General features: G+C 34.0%; 2 protein-coding genes across 4 annotated transcripts; both read right to left on the reverse strand.

Annotated features, from left to right (window-relative positions):
• Positions 1 to 126: 126 nt before the first annotated feature.
• LOC130813906 (beta-1,4-xylosyltransferase IRX9-like) lies at positions 127 to 3,357 on the reverse strand. The gene is made up of 3 exons (XM_057679813.1): positions 2,286 to 3,357; positions 1,473 to 1,698; positions 127 to 711 (listed from the first exon to the last, which is right to left on the reverse strand). The coding sequence occupies exons 1-3, from the start codon at positions 2,942 to 2,944 to the stop codon at positions 544 to 546; spliced, it is 1,053 nt and encodes a 350-aa protein (XP_057535796.1). The 5' UTR covers positions 2,945 to 3,357; the 3' UTR covers positions 127 to 543.
• A 598-nt stretch (positions 3,358 to 3,955) lies between these two features.
• LOC130812914 (DEAD-box ATP-dependent RNA helicase 57) lies at positions 3,956 to 15,409 on the reverse strand. Of its 3 annotated transcripts, none has more exons than XM_057678558.1 (13): positions 15,051 to 15,292; positions 14,803 to 14,961; positions 13,768 to 13,885; positions 13,562 to 13,677; positions 13,272 to 13,363; positions 12,543 to 12,639; positions 12,346 to 12,426; positions 12,022 to 12,254; positions 9,159 to 9,353; positions 7,895 to 7,985; positions 6,987 to 7,109; positions 5,477 to 5,627; positions 3,956 to 4,814 (listed from the first exon to the last, which is right to left on the reverse strand). In XM_057678558.1, exons 2-13 carry the CDS (start codon positions 14,878 to 14,880, stop codon positions 4,600 to 4,602), a joined length of 1,590 nt encoding a protein of 529 aa, XP_057534541.1. In that variant the 5' UTR covers positions 14,881 to 14,961; positions 15,051 to 15,292; the 3' UTR covers positions 3,956 to 4,599. The 3 variants fall into 3 exon arrangements, with proteins under 3 accessions (XP_057534541.1, XP_057534542.1, XP_057534540.1); XM_057678559.1 differs by lacking the exon at positions 15,051 to 15,292 and adding an exon at positions 15,325 to 15,409 and having other exon boundaries at positions 3,957 to 4,814; XM_057678557.1 differs by having other exon boundaries at positions 3,957 to 4,814; positions 14,803 to 15,317.
• Positions 15,410 to 16,382: the final 973 nt, after the last annotated feature.

The following is a 16,382-nucleotide window of genomic DNA, read 5'->3' on the forward strand; positions in this document are numbered from 1 at the left end:
GGTTTATGTACTCGACCTCAATCTTTTTAGAAGTAAGCTTTGGCTCTTGTTGTTGTTGTTACGTTGCAAGAGGTTTCGAGTTCAAGATTTCTCTCCGTAGCAATTGGGTAATCGCAATGGTTCTGTACTTCCCTTTCACCCTTCGGATGACTCATTAAATTATATGCACTTTTTATTTATGTGAAGTTACATATGATATTTGTTACCAGTGTCAATCGGAAAGAACCTCTTTGTTATCATTAACAAGGGTCAAGCTACGTACATCTAATCCCTGAAACCCTGCTTAGGTGGGAGCCACTTAGTGACATTAGGGTAACAAATTATTGTTGTTAAGTTGAAATATTCAAGTTGTAAATTACATTGCTATGTCCAAAGAATTTATCCAACAACTGATTACAAAAAATGTACTGAATCCATTATACAAGATTTATGCCAACAGGACGAATACAGAAAGGTATATCTTAAGAATGAATGGTAAGAATCCTCTGTATTTACTGTCAAAAAAAATAGTAAAAAAAAATGCCCCTGTATATTTGTGGTTCATTATCTTTGGCCATCATCAAAGGTAGATTCTGAAGCATGATGAAGTTGTACAATCTTGGAAGACAAATGGAGCTGCCAAATGTTTACTTTGGAACAATCTTCTGATGGTACTCCCTTAATTTTGCTCTCATCTTCTGTAACTGCTTGTTTCACAAATTGAAGGGAATTCTGCAATGAAAAGGAATAAGAGATGTAAATACAGGTTGCTTGATTAAACTAATAATTTTAACAATTAAAACCATGTTACTTTTATTGATCGGGAATGCGCTGTAGGCAAGGGGAAGGGAAAACTAATTCTTTGTGTAGTCGGTGAAAATCGAACCTTTGTTACAAGATGGTAAAGAAAACTTAAACTACTAGGCTAACCGTTAGGAGATGAATTAAAGATGGTGTGTACACTTTTTAACTCATCGTATCCCTTTCTCCCATAGCCATATGATTTTGAGACGATATCTGCTTGGCTTATGATGGTATCAGAGCTAATAATTTTGATCAATTAGGACCCTAATTGATTACTCTCTCATGCGAACTTGATGGGGGTTCACAAGTATCGGTAGTTTGTTAGTTAGATTTGTCTGACATTGATGAATTAAAGATGGTGTGCACACTTTATAACTCATTAAAGGCTTTCCTCACATAGCCATTTGGTTTTAGGAAGATATCCCTTTGGCATATGAAGTGTATGCACCTATTATTTTTTCGATTATATGCTAACATTCACAATAAGTCTATCCCAATTCAACACTAACCCATGATTTTCAAACTATCTTAATTCATAACCTGATTACAACAACTCCCGTCTAGGTGGGATTTATGAGTCTGTTATAGGCAAACTTATCCTTGTAATAACTTAAAAGGAGGACAAATGAGTTATTTTACTATAGTTTATTATAATACGAAACATAAGTATGAAAGTGTGCGATAAGAACCTGTTTGGTGGCTTCTGCAGAAGGGAGACGACCCCATCTTTCAGGATCCCAAAGGATGGAACTATTGAAACCAAAACTAGAGATGTGGAGGGCTGATTTATATGCTTCTTTATTTAGGTTGTTGAGATGCCATCCTACCACTTGGGAAGCGTCACATACTGGCCCTTCTATTATCATTTTCTTTCTCTTCCTTGACAGTTTTGCCAGTGGCCATGTTCCAAATGCCCTGCTCAATCATCTTAATTAGTCATTTAGTTGTACTTCAAATCTTTTTGGGTTAAAGAAAATATAGTATAGAAAGTGGATAAAGTATATAACGTATATTAGGGCTAAACCACTAAACTATCTGCTTAAGCTTTTGGTTGAGTGAATTTGTATCAGAATTCCAATTCATGAGGTCGAAACTTATTCATCCATGTAATTATCAGCGTCAAGTATGAGCGAGACTTTTGGGTTGCATCCAAACTTCTAGTCAAAATGACTCTCGTGTGAAGGGACATAATAGATTATATAACATACACGGGTCGGACGCCTAGCTACCTCAAGTATTTGTATCATACCTTTGATACCAAAAGATGGGGAAGAGAAGATACTTAGAAACTTCTATCTAGTGAGTTAATGGGATGTTTTTGTTAAATAAGGCATGTATTTATGTCGGACAAGACTATATAACATATTATGGGTCTCAACCATTGGCTTTAGCTTATAGATAAGGCCCCATAATATAAAGCTTAAGCTGATGATTAAGATCTACAATATGTTATATACTCTATGAAAAGCTAGTAGCACTAGAAAAAGAGAAGGAATTCATACTCGATTTCTCGAATGTCATCGAAGAACGAGAGATCATAGACATTAGAGAGTCCAGCAAAATGTACAATTCCACTTAACCGATGAAGTTCAACATGTTTAAGAGCGAGATTGCGTTGGTGATCGATTTCAGCTCTAGTGTCAGTAAAATTCTGCTTATAAACCAAGTGCCTATACATCACCCCAGTCCTCCTAAGTATCTCTGATACATCAGAAGACTCCAAATGTGACTCCACCACAATCCACAACAGTGGAGGAGGCACCAACCTAAGAGTATTAGCTAACCTACTCAGTAACACACCCCTTAAGGGATCCTTATCATTAGTAGGAGTGATCACTATAATCTGTCTCCTCGGATTCCATTCATCGCGCATTTCATTACTTTGATCGTCAATTTCCTCAACTGAATCAGCATCATCCATCGTACTACTACTGATCGGAGATTCTGACAGGCTTCGGTTTGAAGAACCGCTGACGTTTGGCCTTGGTGCAACATCAATACACTGGTTATAGAATGTACCAAATGATTTAAGACTAGTAAAACAAGATTTACCAGTAGGAGCAAAGCCAGTAAAGAATCCCATCACAAAACACAGCAAGAAATGAAATACTGCTTTCTTCCATATATGAACGCGCTTCTTTGATCGTTCCATTGATCCCATTTAATCGAAAAACTTGAATAATTATAGAAAATAATTGGCTTTTATGTTGATATTGGGGCCTGTTTGGTTAGGGTGATATACAACATATGAAATGAGTTGTATAGGGAAGGTATATCATGATCTTAGAACAGAATGGTTTGTTTTAAAGCATACAAAAGTATTAATGATTGGCATTGGCTAACTCAAATAGAAGTAATATTTTTTTGAGTACGGGGCAGGCTGAGAGAAGGGAAAGACTAGAGGAGGGGCAGAAAGATTCAAACTCAGGATTTATCTGAAAAAGTGATACACACTCTAACTGAGGCAAACCTGATTATCATTGGCTAACTCGAATTAAAGGATATAATGAGCAAAAATCATGAGTAAATAGTTTATATTATTGTCTATATGAGTTAGATTGATTAAGGTGCTTCATCAGATTGGTGTTGTTGCTTCTAAAGACCATGACTTAAAGTAAAAGAAACATAAATTTACACTGTCAAGAAGAGAACATAGGAGGTTTACTCATCTCAAGTTGGTGGGTTCACCAAATGGTTGTTGGAGATGCAAACTCATTACCTAATTAGCTAGTAATTAATGAAAAAAATGTGATTAATCCATGACTTATTGTTTGCTCATTGATGGAATTTAAATCTCATTAGTATGGAGGTAATTAGTTTGACTATTGAATTCTTTTAGAGAATATGAAGATGGATAAGCAAATCATTTTCGCATTATTGGAGTAACTTGTGAAAATACTATTGTTTTCGTCTCTATTATATTGAATTTGTTACTTTATATTGAATAAACTCTCATTTCGATTAGTCAATATAACAAATTTAAGGGACAGAGAAAAACTTAGTATAATGTTTGGAGTTTTAAAAATTTTTTGATTTCTTGGATTTTTAATTAGTTACTACATTTTTATTGTGTATGTTTTGATATAGTCCAAGCATTTTTACAGGTCTTTCTAATTATAAATTTTTAAAAATTGTGAATTAAAACATTAATCATAGTTATAGCCAAAGGACATCTATAATGAATATTAAAATTAATTTTTTAATTGAAAATAAAACTTTTATGCAATTTTAAATGACATTTTTGACCTTATAAATACTTTTTTGGGTGAATGAATATCGTCAATTGCCCATGGGCATAAAGCTCCAGAAGATGATAGAAATGAGTATCAAATTCAATATACCAACTTTATTTATGTATTTTGACACAATCATTAGTAATGCTTTTCACCATAAAAAATGACTTTCTAAAAATATTATTTTCAAAAAGGTCACCAATAAGCACTAGTTTTTGCCTTTGAGATTTTGGAGGGTTTTGGACCATAACATTCCCAAGCCTCCATCTTACCAAACAATTAAATTGAGCTAAATTGATAAAAAAAAAAAATAAATAAAAAAATAAAAAAAAGGTTTACAACACAAGCCCTACAAAATTTTGCGAAGAAATCGCGCAACATATTTTTCTAAATCATAAAACTCGAGATACATTATACATACTTTATTATATGGGGTGCACGTCTATGGAAAGGAAGTAGACAATGCTAAACGAATGTCTGGAATACAATTACTTGGCATCGAACACAAAATCAGGATGAAACCCTAGCTCATAGTAACAAAAATGACTTTAACATCTTCCCTACAGTCATTGACCAGCTTCCATCAATTGTCTTCACTTGAATCAACATTTGGACCAGAAATGGAATCCCTTGTTGGTCTATGCTTCTTCCATTTACCTTTGGCCATTGACATGATCCAAGATGGTACCTCACAACCCGACTGTAACATAACATTAGCTATATTGCGCAAATATGGAACATCTAATTCTGTATAAAAGGTGATGGCTTCTCCTGCTCTCTCGGCTCTGCCAGTTCGACCTATAGAAAAGACACACCACTTATGCATAAACAAACTGTTTATTGCAAGTAATGTTTCCAAAAACTTTTGGCTTGTGAAGTGTGCATCGGAGTATCATAACAAAAACTTGACAAAAACGCATAATTCATACGGCTCGTAAAATAATAATCAGTCATCAATGAGTAAGAACCAAATTGAATATTGAAAGGACTACTTGTAACACGGATTCTCGATGACAAAGTAAACGTATTCGTGACCATAAATAATAAACGAAAGAAAGACATCTAGTCGCATAGCAGGTAAAAGAAAATTAAAACCAGAAGTGCACAATAAACAACCTTCCAATCACTTGAATGTCTAGAGTGTGACAAGCAGAAGGTAATCAACTAGTAAATTTTTAGCAAAATACGAGTTGCTCAAAGATTTAAAAGAACATGTTAGCTTTGAAATTCTGCAAATCAAAGTCCAGAAGATTTCATGAAGGCAGAGTGTATTGTTGTGACTTGTAATAGATTAATGAATGTTGTAAGCACCAACAGATGAGTCATGAGTGTTTTTGATAGGAATGAATGAGCTCAATAGCACTGATTACAGAAAAAAAACAAAACAAAGTAGACTCTGGGCATTGACCTGGATCAATCAATTCATGTTCATATCGAGAAAGTTCATTTGAGAAAGTTACCAATTCTGTGGATGTATTGAGATGCTGATTCCGGGAAATCATAATTTATCACACAATTGAGACCTTTGAAGTCCACGCCACGATCCAGAACTTTACAGGCTATCAAAACCCAAGTTTTCCCAGCTCTGAAATTATTTATAGCGTTATCCCTCTGACATAAACATACAAAACAAAAAACTGTCAGAAGTACACCTATATACCAGGAAACTACTCAACCAGGAAAGTGAATAACAGTTAGCTCACTGAAACAATAATATTTATTGTACTAAAAATAAGGCTCCCTAGCATTTCCAAATCATTTTACCATCAATTGATACAAAATGAATTCGATTTGAAGATAATTTCTTGTGGGAGAAATATTCGAAATTCTATTCTTTGAGTTCATCAGAAAGTCCTATTATACCGAAAAAGCAACTTTAATTCAGTGTTCAATGATCTTTACCATCTCGTTCAAAGAGAAACTACAGAAAGAACGGACACAAACAGAAGTGTTCGTGAACTCTTTGGCAACGCTGATGAAATAAGCTTGAACTTGTACATTCGTGAGCTTGCTAGCTGAAGAAAAATAATACATAATTCAAGTGACTGCTACATATTGTTTATTAAGGCCCAACCTCTATATTACTCGAACTCAAGAACTCAAATCAGACAAGGGTACGTGTCCAAGTGTTAACTCAAAATTTATGAACAAATTTTATATTTATGATCCAAAATCATATCCATGTCTAAGTGTCGAGTATGTAAGGAATCACAAGTAACATAATCCAAACTCCCAACTGAAAGACAGATAAGAAATTACATATTAAGATGAGCTACCAGCCATACATCATAAAAAAGACGAGGCTTCTTTTGGTTCACTTCATTTTGATAAACTAAATTAATTTTTACTAATAAAAATAAGGAAAATTTACCTAGAATAATCCAACCTTTTCATGATTTTCCTACAATAATCCCACCTATTGATTAACCATGAATAATCCCAACTTAAGGGGGAATTTGCCTAGAGTAAACTTAGGTAACCCATTGACCTGCTATAGTAGGTAATTCATCAAAAAAGTAAATTGAAAACTAATGTAAAATTAGAGAAAAATTTTGAAAATTTACATAAAAGTTTCTGAATGATAAAAAAAATTAGAATTTTTTTTAACATTTTTAATATTTATTTCGACATTTTGTTTTAATTTATCTTTTTTTAAAAAAACAAAACTTGTTATAACAGCTCAACGGGTTACCTAAGTTTATTCTAGGCAAATACCCCTTCAAGTTGGGATTATTCATGGTTAATCAATAGGTGGGATTATTGTAGGAAAATCATGAAAATGTTGGATTATTCTAGGTAATTTTTCCTAAAAATAATATTGGCAAAATGCGATTGCGTAGCAGTCCAGTCGCAATAACGGTCGCAAAAGGGCTTTCATGTCAATGTAGATGCTTTCATGGTTCCTCAGCCCAAATTTTGGTCATGGGAAGCTAAAGCAACTTGCATTACCATGAATGAAAAATACATTACCTGTTCTTGTGGCAAATCGCCATAGGTGACATCCACTTTAATATCAGTGGATGCCAACTCTCTATAAAGCTGTTTAGCACGCGCCACGTCTTGCACAAAAATTAGAACTGGTGGATTCAAGCTCTGCTCAAAGAAGAAGAGACGAAAGTTCATAAAAAGACATTAGTAATACCTTAACATACATATATTTACCATGAATGATCACCACAACATCAGATCATAATTATTTATTACTTAAATCTGAAACAAAAAATTTCAAGTATGTAACGAAATCCAAATTCACAACATTTTGTTACATGCCACCATGCCAACTTTAGTACCTCTCTACTTGTTTCAAATCAGAAAGTCCAAGATTGCTTAGACTGATGAAACATAAACCTTGAGTAAAAATGGGCATTTAGCTATTCACTTATGAATGTACTTCTGGCATCCACAACCAGGAAAAGGGATCAAGCCAAAATTCATTCCAAAACATTTCTATTTTTGTGTATGGACAAGATTCCTTTATGGTTTACCAAGTAATCTTAAATTAAAATTATTTCATTTCTAAGTAACAAATGAGGATGTAGGATGGACAAATCCACATCAGCGTTAGGGTTGTGACTCAATGCAGGCTGCAGCTTCTACTTCCAGGTAAGTTTGAGAGTTTTCTATCTGCAGGGTATCGTTTAGACAATATGACCTTGAAGTTTGACTTTCTAATAATGAACAATTATAATTTATATGCACGTGTTTACATAACAGGCATAAAACAAAAGGCAATCTAGCAACAGAAAAACTCTACTCTCTACGTCCCTTTTGTTTACTCCTAATAATAGTGACACCTACTGAGTTGCAAACTTGCAATGTCAATTTCAAGAGCAAAATAAATGGATCAAAGGGAGTAGATGAGATCATGAGATGCCTACCTCAGAAAAAATTTGACGCAGAGCAAGGAACTTCCCTTCTTCACTTCCGACAAAAATCAACTTTTGTTTTACTGATGGAGAAGCTGTATTCCTAATCAGGCATTAAAAGAAAATTGATATAACATGCAATATCATTAACGGAAATAAAGAATTTCAAAGACAATCAAATCAACTTAAAATAAACAAAAGCAAAATTCAAGGATAAAGTAACATGTGATGCACTTGCAAAAACAGGAAACCATTTTTACCAGTTATCTAGCCAAGATTTTACCTTTGCTAAGAAGATAAATAAAACAATCAGACGGCATAAGGAGACTATATATAGTTGCAATACATTGACAAATTTACTCGGTATGTAACGTACTAACGCATCCAAAGCGAGGCGAGCAAAGACAGTGGTTCAATTTTAGAGGCATATGACTCACTATTTATGATCAGAGTCCACCTAGGAAAGCAAGGGACCACACAAGCGAACTTTTATACATCTATCAGACTACAACAATATCAATTGGAATAAAAGCACTTATGCGAACACACTTGTCGACCATTTTCAAGGGGTGATTAGACTGGCATTGAACTATGTGTTACATCAATCGTGTCTAAGTAGAAGCAACTTAATGGCATTGGGGTGATGAAAGGTAATGAAGTATTGTTGTGAAAAAATGACAACAGGAATGACTTTTAGAAAAGGAATCATTTCTCATTAAATGAGGTTTCAAAGGAGGTTGTCACATTTAGAAGTTGGGAACGACTTTCAGTCCTATTTCCACCCTTTTATTTATCAATTTATCACAATTCCATTCTATCTTTCTATTATTTCTTCAATGCTTCCTTATCTCTCTCTTCTCTGGTGAATATGGCAGTGAGAAACCATAAATCCCAACCTTCTCAATCTCCTTGCTTAGTCTTGATGCCTAAAATATTAGATCTAGGGTTCCGAAATCCCAACAATAAGTTCCTTTCATTAAAGGTTCAACCAATATACCACGTCAGCACCTGGTCAGGAATCGTACAATACGGACACGAGTATGTTATGGTCATGCACCAAGTCCAAGCATCACAGGTCTTTCACTCATAAATCATGACGGATATGGTTTAGTTACAAGCTGGAGCTCCAAAACCTTCCCAAATATATTTATTATTTTACTATTGTCTCGCTGTTGTCTATTCTACAGTTTGCAAAAGAAATTTTTTTATCCCTTCCATTACAATCTTAAACCAAAGAGTTTAACGTTCCAAATCAACATAAAAAGCATATACTTACTTTTTCCCCACAATAATCCGTACAGCATCATGCATTATCGTCCGTGCAAGTTGTTCAACAGTGTCTGGCAAAGTCGCACTAAATAACATTCTAATAATTGAAGGGTTTGAGCAGGCTTTAACAATAAAATCAATCTCTTCCATAAACCCACGCTCGAACAGATTATCAGATTCATCAAGAACAAGAAATTGGACCCTGCAAGAAAGAAAAAAAAGGTCAAATAAATTGGTAAGTTGCATGCATGTTACATTGATTTAATAGGTAATTCCACAAAATCAGCACAGCTGATTCTAAAATGTAAAGATATAAAATTGTATATAAGTACTTGTTTTATGTAAGTATCAAATCTTTGTTATCATATATCAACAAAAAAAATTGATGGGAATGTCAAAGAATTCAACTATAGTATGTTTGCATTGAACCCAACTATGGGTTATTCCTGAATGATCCTAAATATATATGCTATCCAGTCAATATGATCCAACGACTTATAGAAACCGATGCAATAAGTTAACAGAAATGCACCATGTCGGCTTTTAATTGGTTGTTTATCTTAATTACTTAATTTCATTTTTTCCTACCAACACCTCTACCTCCCACACTTCTTGTTGATATTCCTTGTCTTTCCTTTTTTTCTCTTCCAGCATCATCATCATAGTTCAATAAAGCACTCACACCTCACTTCCATTTTGTTTTACCACTCAAACAATATTGAGTTTTACCTCTTTTCTTTTGGTATATGAGACTAGGGAGGCGGTAAATGCTAAGTTAGAATGATATTACTTCAAGTGTATGCTTTGGCACAAACAAGACAACGAGAGACACTATAAAGCTAAAGGAAAGATATTACTTCAAGTGCATGCTTCAATTCCTTGAGTCCATATTTCATAATATTGAAGGCATCCAACAAGATGTGACCCATAAAATTAAGTGTGGGTGGCAAATATGAAGAGCGGCTTCTTGAATATTATGTGATTGAGGTGTGCCCTTAAAGTTAGAGGCAAGTTTCATGAACGACCATTTCACCAACGCTAGTATATGAATCAAAATGTTGGGCTTTCAGAAAGGATCATAGTAGAAATATGGTAGTACCAGAAATGCAAATGCTTTGATGGATGAGTGGACACACCTTCAGAGATAGAATTTAAAATGAAGATATAAAAAAAGGGTTTAGGAGTTGCAAATGTTAAGATTAGATGAAAGAGAATCATTTAAGATGGTTTGGACATGTGCAAAGAAGGGGTATTAGCAAACGGATAAGAAAGGTAGAAAAATAGAGCTCAAATGACTTTAAAAAAGGGCGAGGGGAAGATTGAAGATGACTTGGAGGATAGAAAAGGAAAAGGATATGAAGGATCTAGACTAAAAAATTGAGATGGTAAAAAATCAAAATAAAATGAGAAGAATCTAAGTGGACGACCATTGAAACTAACATATTTGTTCATGTAACTGACCCAATCTTTTGGGATTAAGACTCTGGCATTGTTGTGTGTGTTGCCATTTTGAAGACTAAATCCTAAGAGCTTTAAGTTTTATCTATTTTCTCTCCTTTTTAAAGGCCTAGACCAATGTTGTTCCACTTGGTTCAAAAATCAACGCCAAAAGTTCCAATTAATTTAGGCATAAGAAGTCAAAACGATATGAAGGATCTAGACTTAAAAATCGAGATGGTAAAAAATCATAATAAATCAAGAAGAAGAATCCATGTGGACGACCATTGAAACTAACATATTTGTTCATGTAGTCGACCCAATCTTTTGGGATTAAGGCTCTGACATTGGTGTTGTGTGTGTGCTGCCATTTTGAAGACTAAATCCTTGGAGTTTTAAGTTTTGTCTATTTTCTCTGCTTTATAAAGGCCTGGACCAATGTTGTTCCACTTTGTTCAAAAATCCAACGCCAAAAGTTCCAAATAATTTAAGACATAGGAAACTCTCAAATAATCTCTTAGGATTTCATGGTTGTCAGCTAATTTTTTATGAGTCTTCATCCTTAAGCTTCTCCCAGCAACAGTGGAGGAAAATGGAAACTTTGAGAAGAAGAGAGATGCTGTAGTGACCCAATTATGAAAGGGCCAGCAAGAGTACATCAAAAGGAGGCCTATAATCACTTAAAAGGTATTCTAGAAGATTTTGAATGGCAAGGAAAGCCCAAGATAGTTTTTCCCTCCTACGACTAGTCGAAATAAATAGCAAGGGGGGGGGAATTCATATGTGCTTTTGCCCAAGTGAATACCTCTCAGCAGAATCATTTCTCCCTCTATTCAGTTACTGCTTTTGTCTATTTTACACATACACACTCCTATCTACCATAAACACCACTTCAAGACAGCATCACCATCTTCTTTGATGTCGAATACTAGAAGAAATAACCTCTATAATAAAGATTGATCTGAGTCTGCTGCAAATGGTCCCTATTTTTAGAAACATAGATTACAGAAGATTCCTACCCACAAAGACATTCAATGTCCGATGATATGGCTTCCTCGATTTCAACCATCTCCAATACAACCTTCTAAGAATCATTAATACCATACGTCACTTCTTTACTATTATTCAGATTTCAGAACACAATTCAACATCAAACTGTCAACTGCCTCTAAGTTTGATCGATCTCTTGTCCAGTTGTCCTCTTCATATTACTCCCAGTTACACTAAACCAGACCTGCTTTACCCCACCATTCTCAGCCTTAAAAGAAATTTCATAGTATCCTGCAAATTCATCCATTTCTATCCCCAAGATTTCTATCAATTTCCTATCTCCAGCACAATCAAGGACTACAAACAACATAGAATTCAAGAAGCACAAACCTTGTCACCTGGCCCAAATCATTAAAGGTAGCATAAATGAAATATCCACCCACCTGCTTAAATCAAGCCTCCTTTTCTGAATTGCAAACTTTAAGCGACTTGGTGTTGATACAAGTATATCACAAGGCAATTTTGAAAAATCAGCACTTTTGGCAAGCTCTTTCGTCATTAGCTTGATATAGAATTTCTTTCCTTGAGAAAGCCTCTTGCAGTTTCTAGTAGTTTGAGCTGCTAACTCACGAGTATGGCAAAGAACAACAGCACGAATACCGTCTTTCAAACCATGCTGCTAGGTAAAATAAAGGGCATTCACATCACCATCAATCAAAAAAAAATTCTATTCATCCTCACATGTAACGTAAATCAAAAGGATATACCTTTAGTTTAATTAATATAGGACAAATGAAAGCCAAAGTTTTGCCAGAACCAGTGGGTGCAGAAGCAAAACATTCGCGTCCCTGCAGAAATGTTCAAATTGATGCATTGACCATAAAAGAAGAAAATGAGTAGGATTTTCATTAAGATTAACAGAAGAACAAGATGTTATCAAAGGCTAGCTTGACAGAAGGCGTACAGATAGAAGAACTGGAATAGCCTGCCTTTGAATGGGGGTAGGTTCCTTATATCCAAGTGCTGCAAAATTTCGTAATAAATATGGTTTGCATCCATACCTATACAGAAGTAGAGACACAAAGTTAAATTTTCAGAGGAGACACCTCATGTCAATGCATCACTTCAACTACTTTTTCCTTTTATCACCTTTTCATATCCCTGTCTATGAGGGAAAGACTGATGGAAAACTAGGAATAAGAAAGAAAAGTGAGTTGAGAACAAACACTTACAGTAAATAAAAAAATAGACCTGTGAAATACCGTAATAGGCAACAATACTCTTTTTAATAAATGCAATAACACAGACAAAAACTATGCAGCCAAGTCTTAAAACATTTTTAACAGTATAATCAAGAAAAATGTTGTGCGTTAAATGTTTATACATTTAAAGAAACCAGTTCAGGTAATTGGATCTCAAGAGCACTAGAATGTATAAAATGTACCCAGACATACAATATTTTAGGTTGAGTCTTACAATAAATACAAACAAGTAAACATGTACGTCAAGCATATCTTCCTTTTTTTATGGTGAGTCCGCAAAATTTTACTTATGGACAAATTATCTCACGAAGAGTAAAAGAAATTAAAGCAACACTATAAAAATCCAGAACGAAGAAAATGAAGTCCAATCCAAAAATCAGATTTCCACATGTAACAAGCATTCATTTATAAGATGCAAATCAAAGCTTCACCTAGTACTGAGCTCCTCAAAACTTTGGAGAGGGGACGGAACATTGCTTCCAGAAATATGTATGCCATGCTCTTTACGCAATATCGCATCACGCTGAAATGCATAGAACAATTTTAGTGAAGTACAATATTGAAAAGTTTTTGAACCAAGGTTGAGGATTTCAAGATCAATAGTGACATAGTAATATCGAAAGCAGCATATTCAGGAGACAACTACATAAGATTAATTTTTAATATAGTCATAGCCATACTTATATGAATTTGGAAAGCAAAGATTGATTCAAAAGAAGACCTCTTGTTGCCGGAATACTTCTTTCTTTCCAAAATTTTTCTCGTCTTCCTCATTATTTTGTTCAGTTTCATCAATTGCATTGACACTTTTGAAGACACTAAACCCCTCCACTGATCCTAAAATCAAATGGTAAAAAATAATCCAATTTAGCACGTATGATTCTCAATCCTACACCAAAAAATATTTGACCTCGAAAAAAATCTGACCTTCAGAAGAGCCTTTCCGTTTTCTCTTCCTAATAGACTTTTTCCCTACTTTTGCTTCAGTCACTGTGATGTTAACAAAACCCGGATTTACTTCTGACTCTTTATTTTCTTTCTTCACCTAGGTAAAAAAAAGAGTAAATCAACAATAAAAGGCACAAAATTAAAACCTAGCACAATTAAAGTAGCAGATAACATAAAGGATCATAATGTACACACAATTCTATAACCCTTGATCAAAGTCCTAGAACATCAAATTTAAGTGTTAAGCATTATTATATAATCAAGACTGAGTTCTCCTAATCTTTAAACACATCGTTGATATTCGATTCATTTAAGAGTAACAATAGTAAAAAGCTCGGTAAGTCATCTTAGCATATCTTTTGCATTTGTGAGTTCCAACAAAGTTTCATCTTTTGCAAGAGAAGTAGAATCGAATTGTGCAAGCTGGTAGCAATATGCACAAGTTAACTGTGCAACCCTAAGAAGTTTTCAATCCTAAAAAAAATTCAATCAGCCTAAATTATAATCATATTCTATCAGCATTAAACAACCTATACAGAAATATTTTTATCAGTCCCCCAAAACCTCAGGGTTACCTTATTTTAAGACCCTGAGTCCCTGACATTCAAAAAGAAATATCCAATCTCATTTTCTTCAATCCACCGGCAAAATCTCATCCCTAATCAATAAGCAAATTTGTACCATTCAAGCGATAATAAAATTCAAAAGGATACCCATAATTCACATTTTTGAGTTATGTGGAGTATTTCACGGAGAGTTAGCTTTACTATCCATTCCAACGTTTTTAAAACCCGTAATTAAGATCATTCAGTTGATTTCGGAAATGCAATTAGAACCAAATAAGGTCACACTCTAGGGAAAATTCAGTTTCATGAATTGAAGTACGCCTCTCTTCTAAACTAAATGAAATAGCAAAACAATCCAACTCAACAAAACTGAAACCTTTAGTGGTTGAAGAGAACAAACCCTAGAACCCTAATTAAGGAAAAGCTAAAACAAAAAATATTACAATACCTTAAACCTCTCGAAATCTTTGGCAAACTTCTTCTTGTCGAACTTGATGCCGGAAAACAAAAAAGACGTATCTTCCATTTTCAATGAGAATCCAGAAAACTTTACTTAGGGTTTGTTTGCTTACAATTATCTTCAAAAGATTAATATACTCCAAGGGTGCTATTCATACAACCAAAACGCAAAACATAAACACTCATAAGATGTTATAAATTGAGGCGAGGGAATTGAGGAAGCAGAAGAACAAAAACCTAAGTTCGTTAATGGTGCTGTAGATGTTTCAGCAACAATGATAGGAGAAGTTCAAGAACAAAAGACGGCGGTCGACTAAACTCGGCAAAAGAATGCCTCAAATTCAAAAACTTTTTATTTTGTTTAATACGGTATACGGTGTGTTTAAGAGTTTTTTTAAAAAAATGGTTTTGAATTCGGTTTCTAAAACCAAATAAATTACACAAATTCAGTTTTTAAAATAGGATGCACAGCCTATTCATACCTATATTTTATTTGAAATGATATTCATACCTATTGATCATGGCGGACTCGGACAAATTAGAATGCCTACAATCAGGTGGACGAAAGTGAGTATGAAACTTTTACTCCCCTTGGGTGATCGCTAGGCGATGAGTATTAATAGAGGTGCACATGGTCCAGATTACGGTTAGAAAATTTTTTAGACCGGATTGAACCATTTAGACCTCTAGATCGGATCAGACTAGACTGCAATTTTTTTATTTTAAGTTTTTTTTTCAAAATATTATATTTGTTAATGTAAATATTTCGCACCTGTAATCATCAAATTCATATATAATAATTCGTAATTATTTGATTTCATCAACATAATTCAAGTATATATTACTATAAAAAAATTACATCTTAAAGTATTTAGGTAGTGACCAATTTTAAAAATAAAAAAATATACTTTTCAATCATAGTACAATTCCGATTTGGTCTAATCTAAAAACTAAAAATCGAGACCAATTCAAAAACATTATTTTTCTTGAAAAAACGATGAGATCGTTTAAACCGTAAATTAGACTAAATACTTAAAGGAAAATTCCACATGTTAGCATCAAACATTCATGAAACGCCTATGGTAGCACTCTTGTAAGATTTTTCCACATGGTAGCATCCAATTTATGCACTATCTAACTGTCGTAGCATTTTGCGTTAAATTTTTATCATCTCCATATAATTAACATTTTTGACGTTTCTACCCTTATTAAGTGTGGGTTGTTATTTTTATAATGTGCCTTAAATTATTTTTATGCTCTCAAATGTTGTAACAATTTTGTTTTCATTCAAAATGGCAATAGGTGAAAAAAAAAACGCTATGAAAGCAAAATTGTTACAACATTTGAGAGTGTATTTGAGAGCATAAAAATTGTTTAGGGCAAATTATAAAGACAACAACTAACACTTAATAAGAATAGAAACGTCAAGATGGCGAATTAAATAGAAATTAACAAGAATTTAAGGAAAATGCTATGACAGTTAGATAGTGCATAAACTGGATGCTACCATGTGGAAAAATCTTGCAAAAGTGCTACCACAGACGTTTCATGAAAGTTGGATGCTACCAT

This window comes from Amaranthus tricolor, chromosome 5, assembly GCF_026212465.1.
Source record: "Amaranthus tricolor cultivar Red isolate AtriRed21 chromosome 5, ASM2621246v1, whole genome shotgun sequence".
In the NCBI taxonomy this organism is placed as follows: domain Eukaryota; kingdom Viridiplantae; phylum Streptophyta; class Magnoliopsida; order Caryophyllales; family Amaranthaceae; genus Amaranthus; species Amaranthus tricolor.

What these genes read in the sequence shown, in the direction of transcription:
- LOC130813906 (XM_057679813.1), bottom strand. Translation starts at nt 2,944, where the DNA reads ATGGGATCAATGGAACGATCAAAGAAGCGCGTTCATATATGGAAGAAA. An exon ending in GATGACATTCGAGAAATCGA is followed by an intron (nt 1,699 to 2,285) that starts GTATGAATTCCT and finishes ATGATTGAGCAG; the next exon opens with GGCATTTGGAACATGGCCAC. An exon ending in CTGCAGAAGCCACCAAACAG is followed by an intron (nt 712 to 1,472) that starts GTTCTTATCGCA and finishes TTTTCATTGCAG; the next exon opens with AATTCCCTTCAATTTGTGAA.
- LOC130812914 (XM_057678558.1), bottom strand. Translation starts at nt 14,880, where the DNA reads ATGGAAGATACGTCTTTTTTGTTTTCCGGCATCAAGTTCGACAAGAAG. An exon ending in CTATTCCAGTTCTTCTATCT is followed by an intron (nt 12,427 to 12,542) that starts GTACGCCTTCTG and finishes ACATTTCTGCAG; the next exon opens with GGACGCGAATGTTTTGCTTC. An exon ending in CGGATTATTGTGGGGAAAAA is followed by an intron (nt 7,986 to 9,158) that starts GTAAGTATATGC and finishes ATGCCTGATTAG; the next exon opens with GAATACAGCTTCTCCATCAG.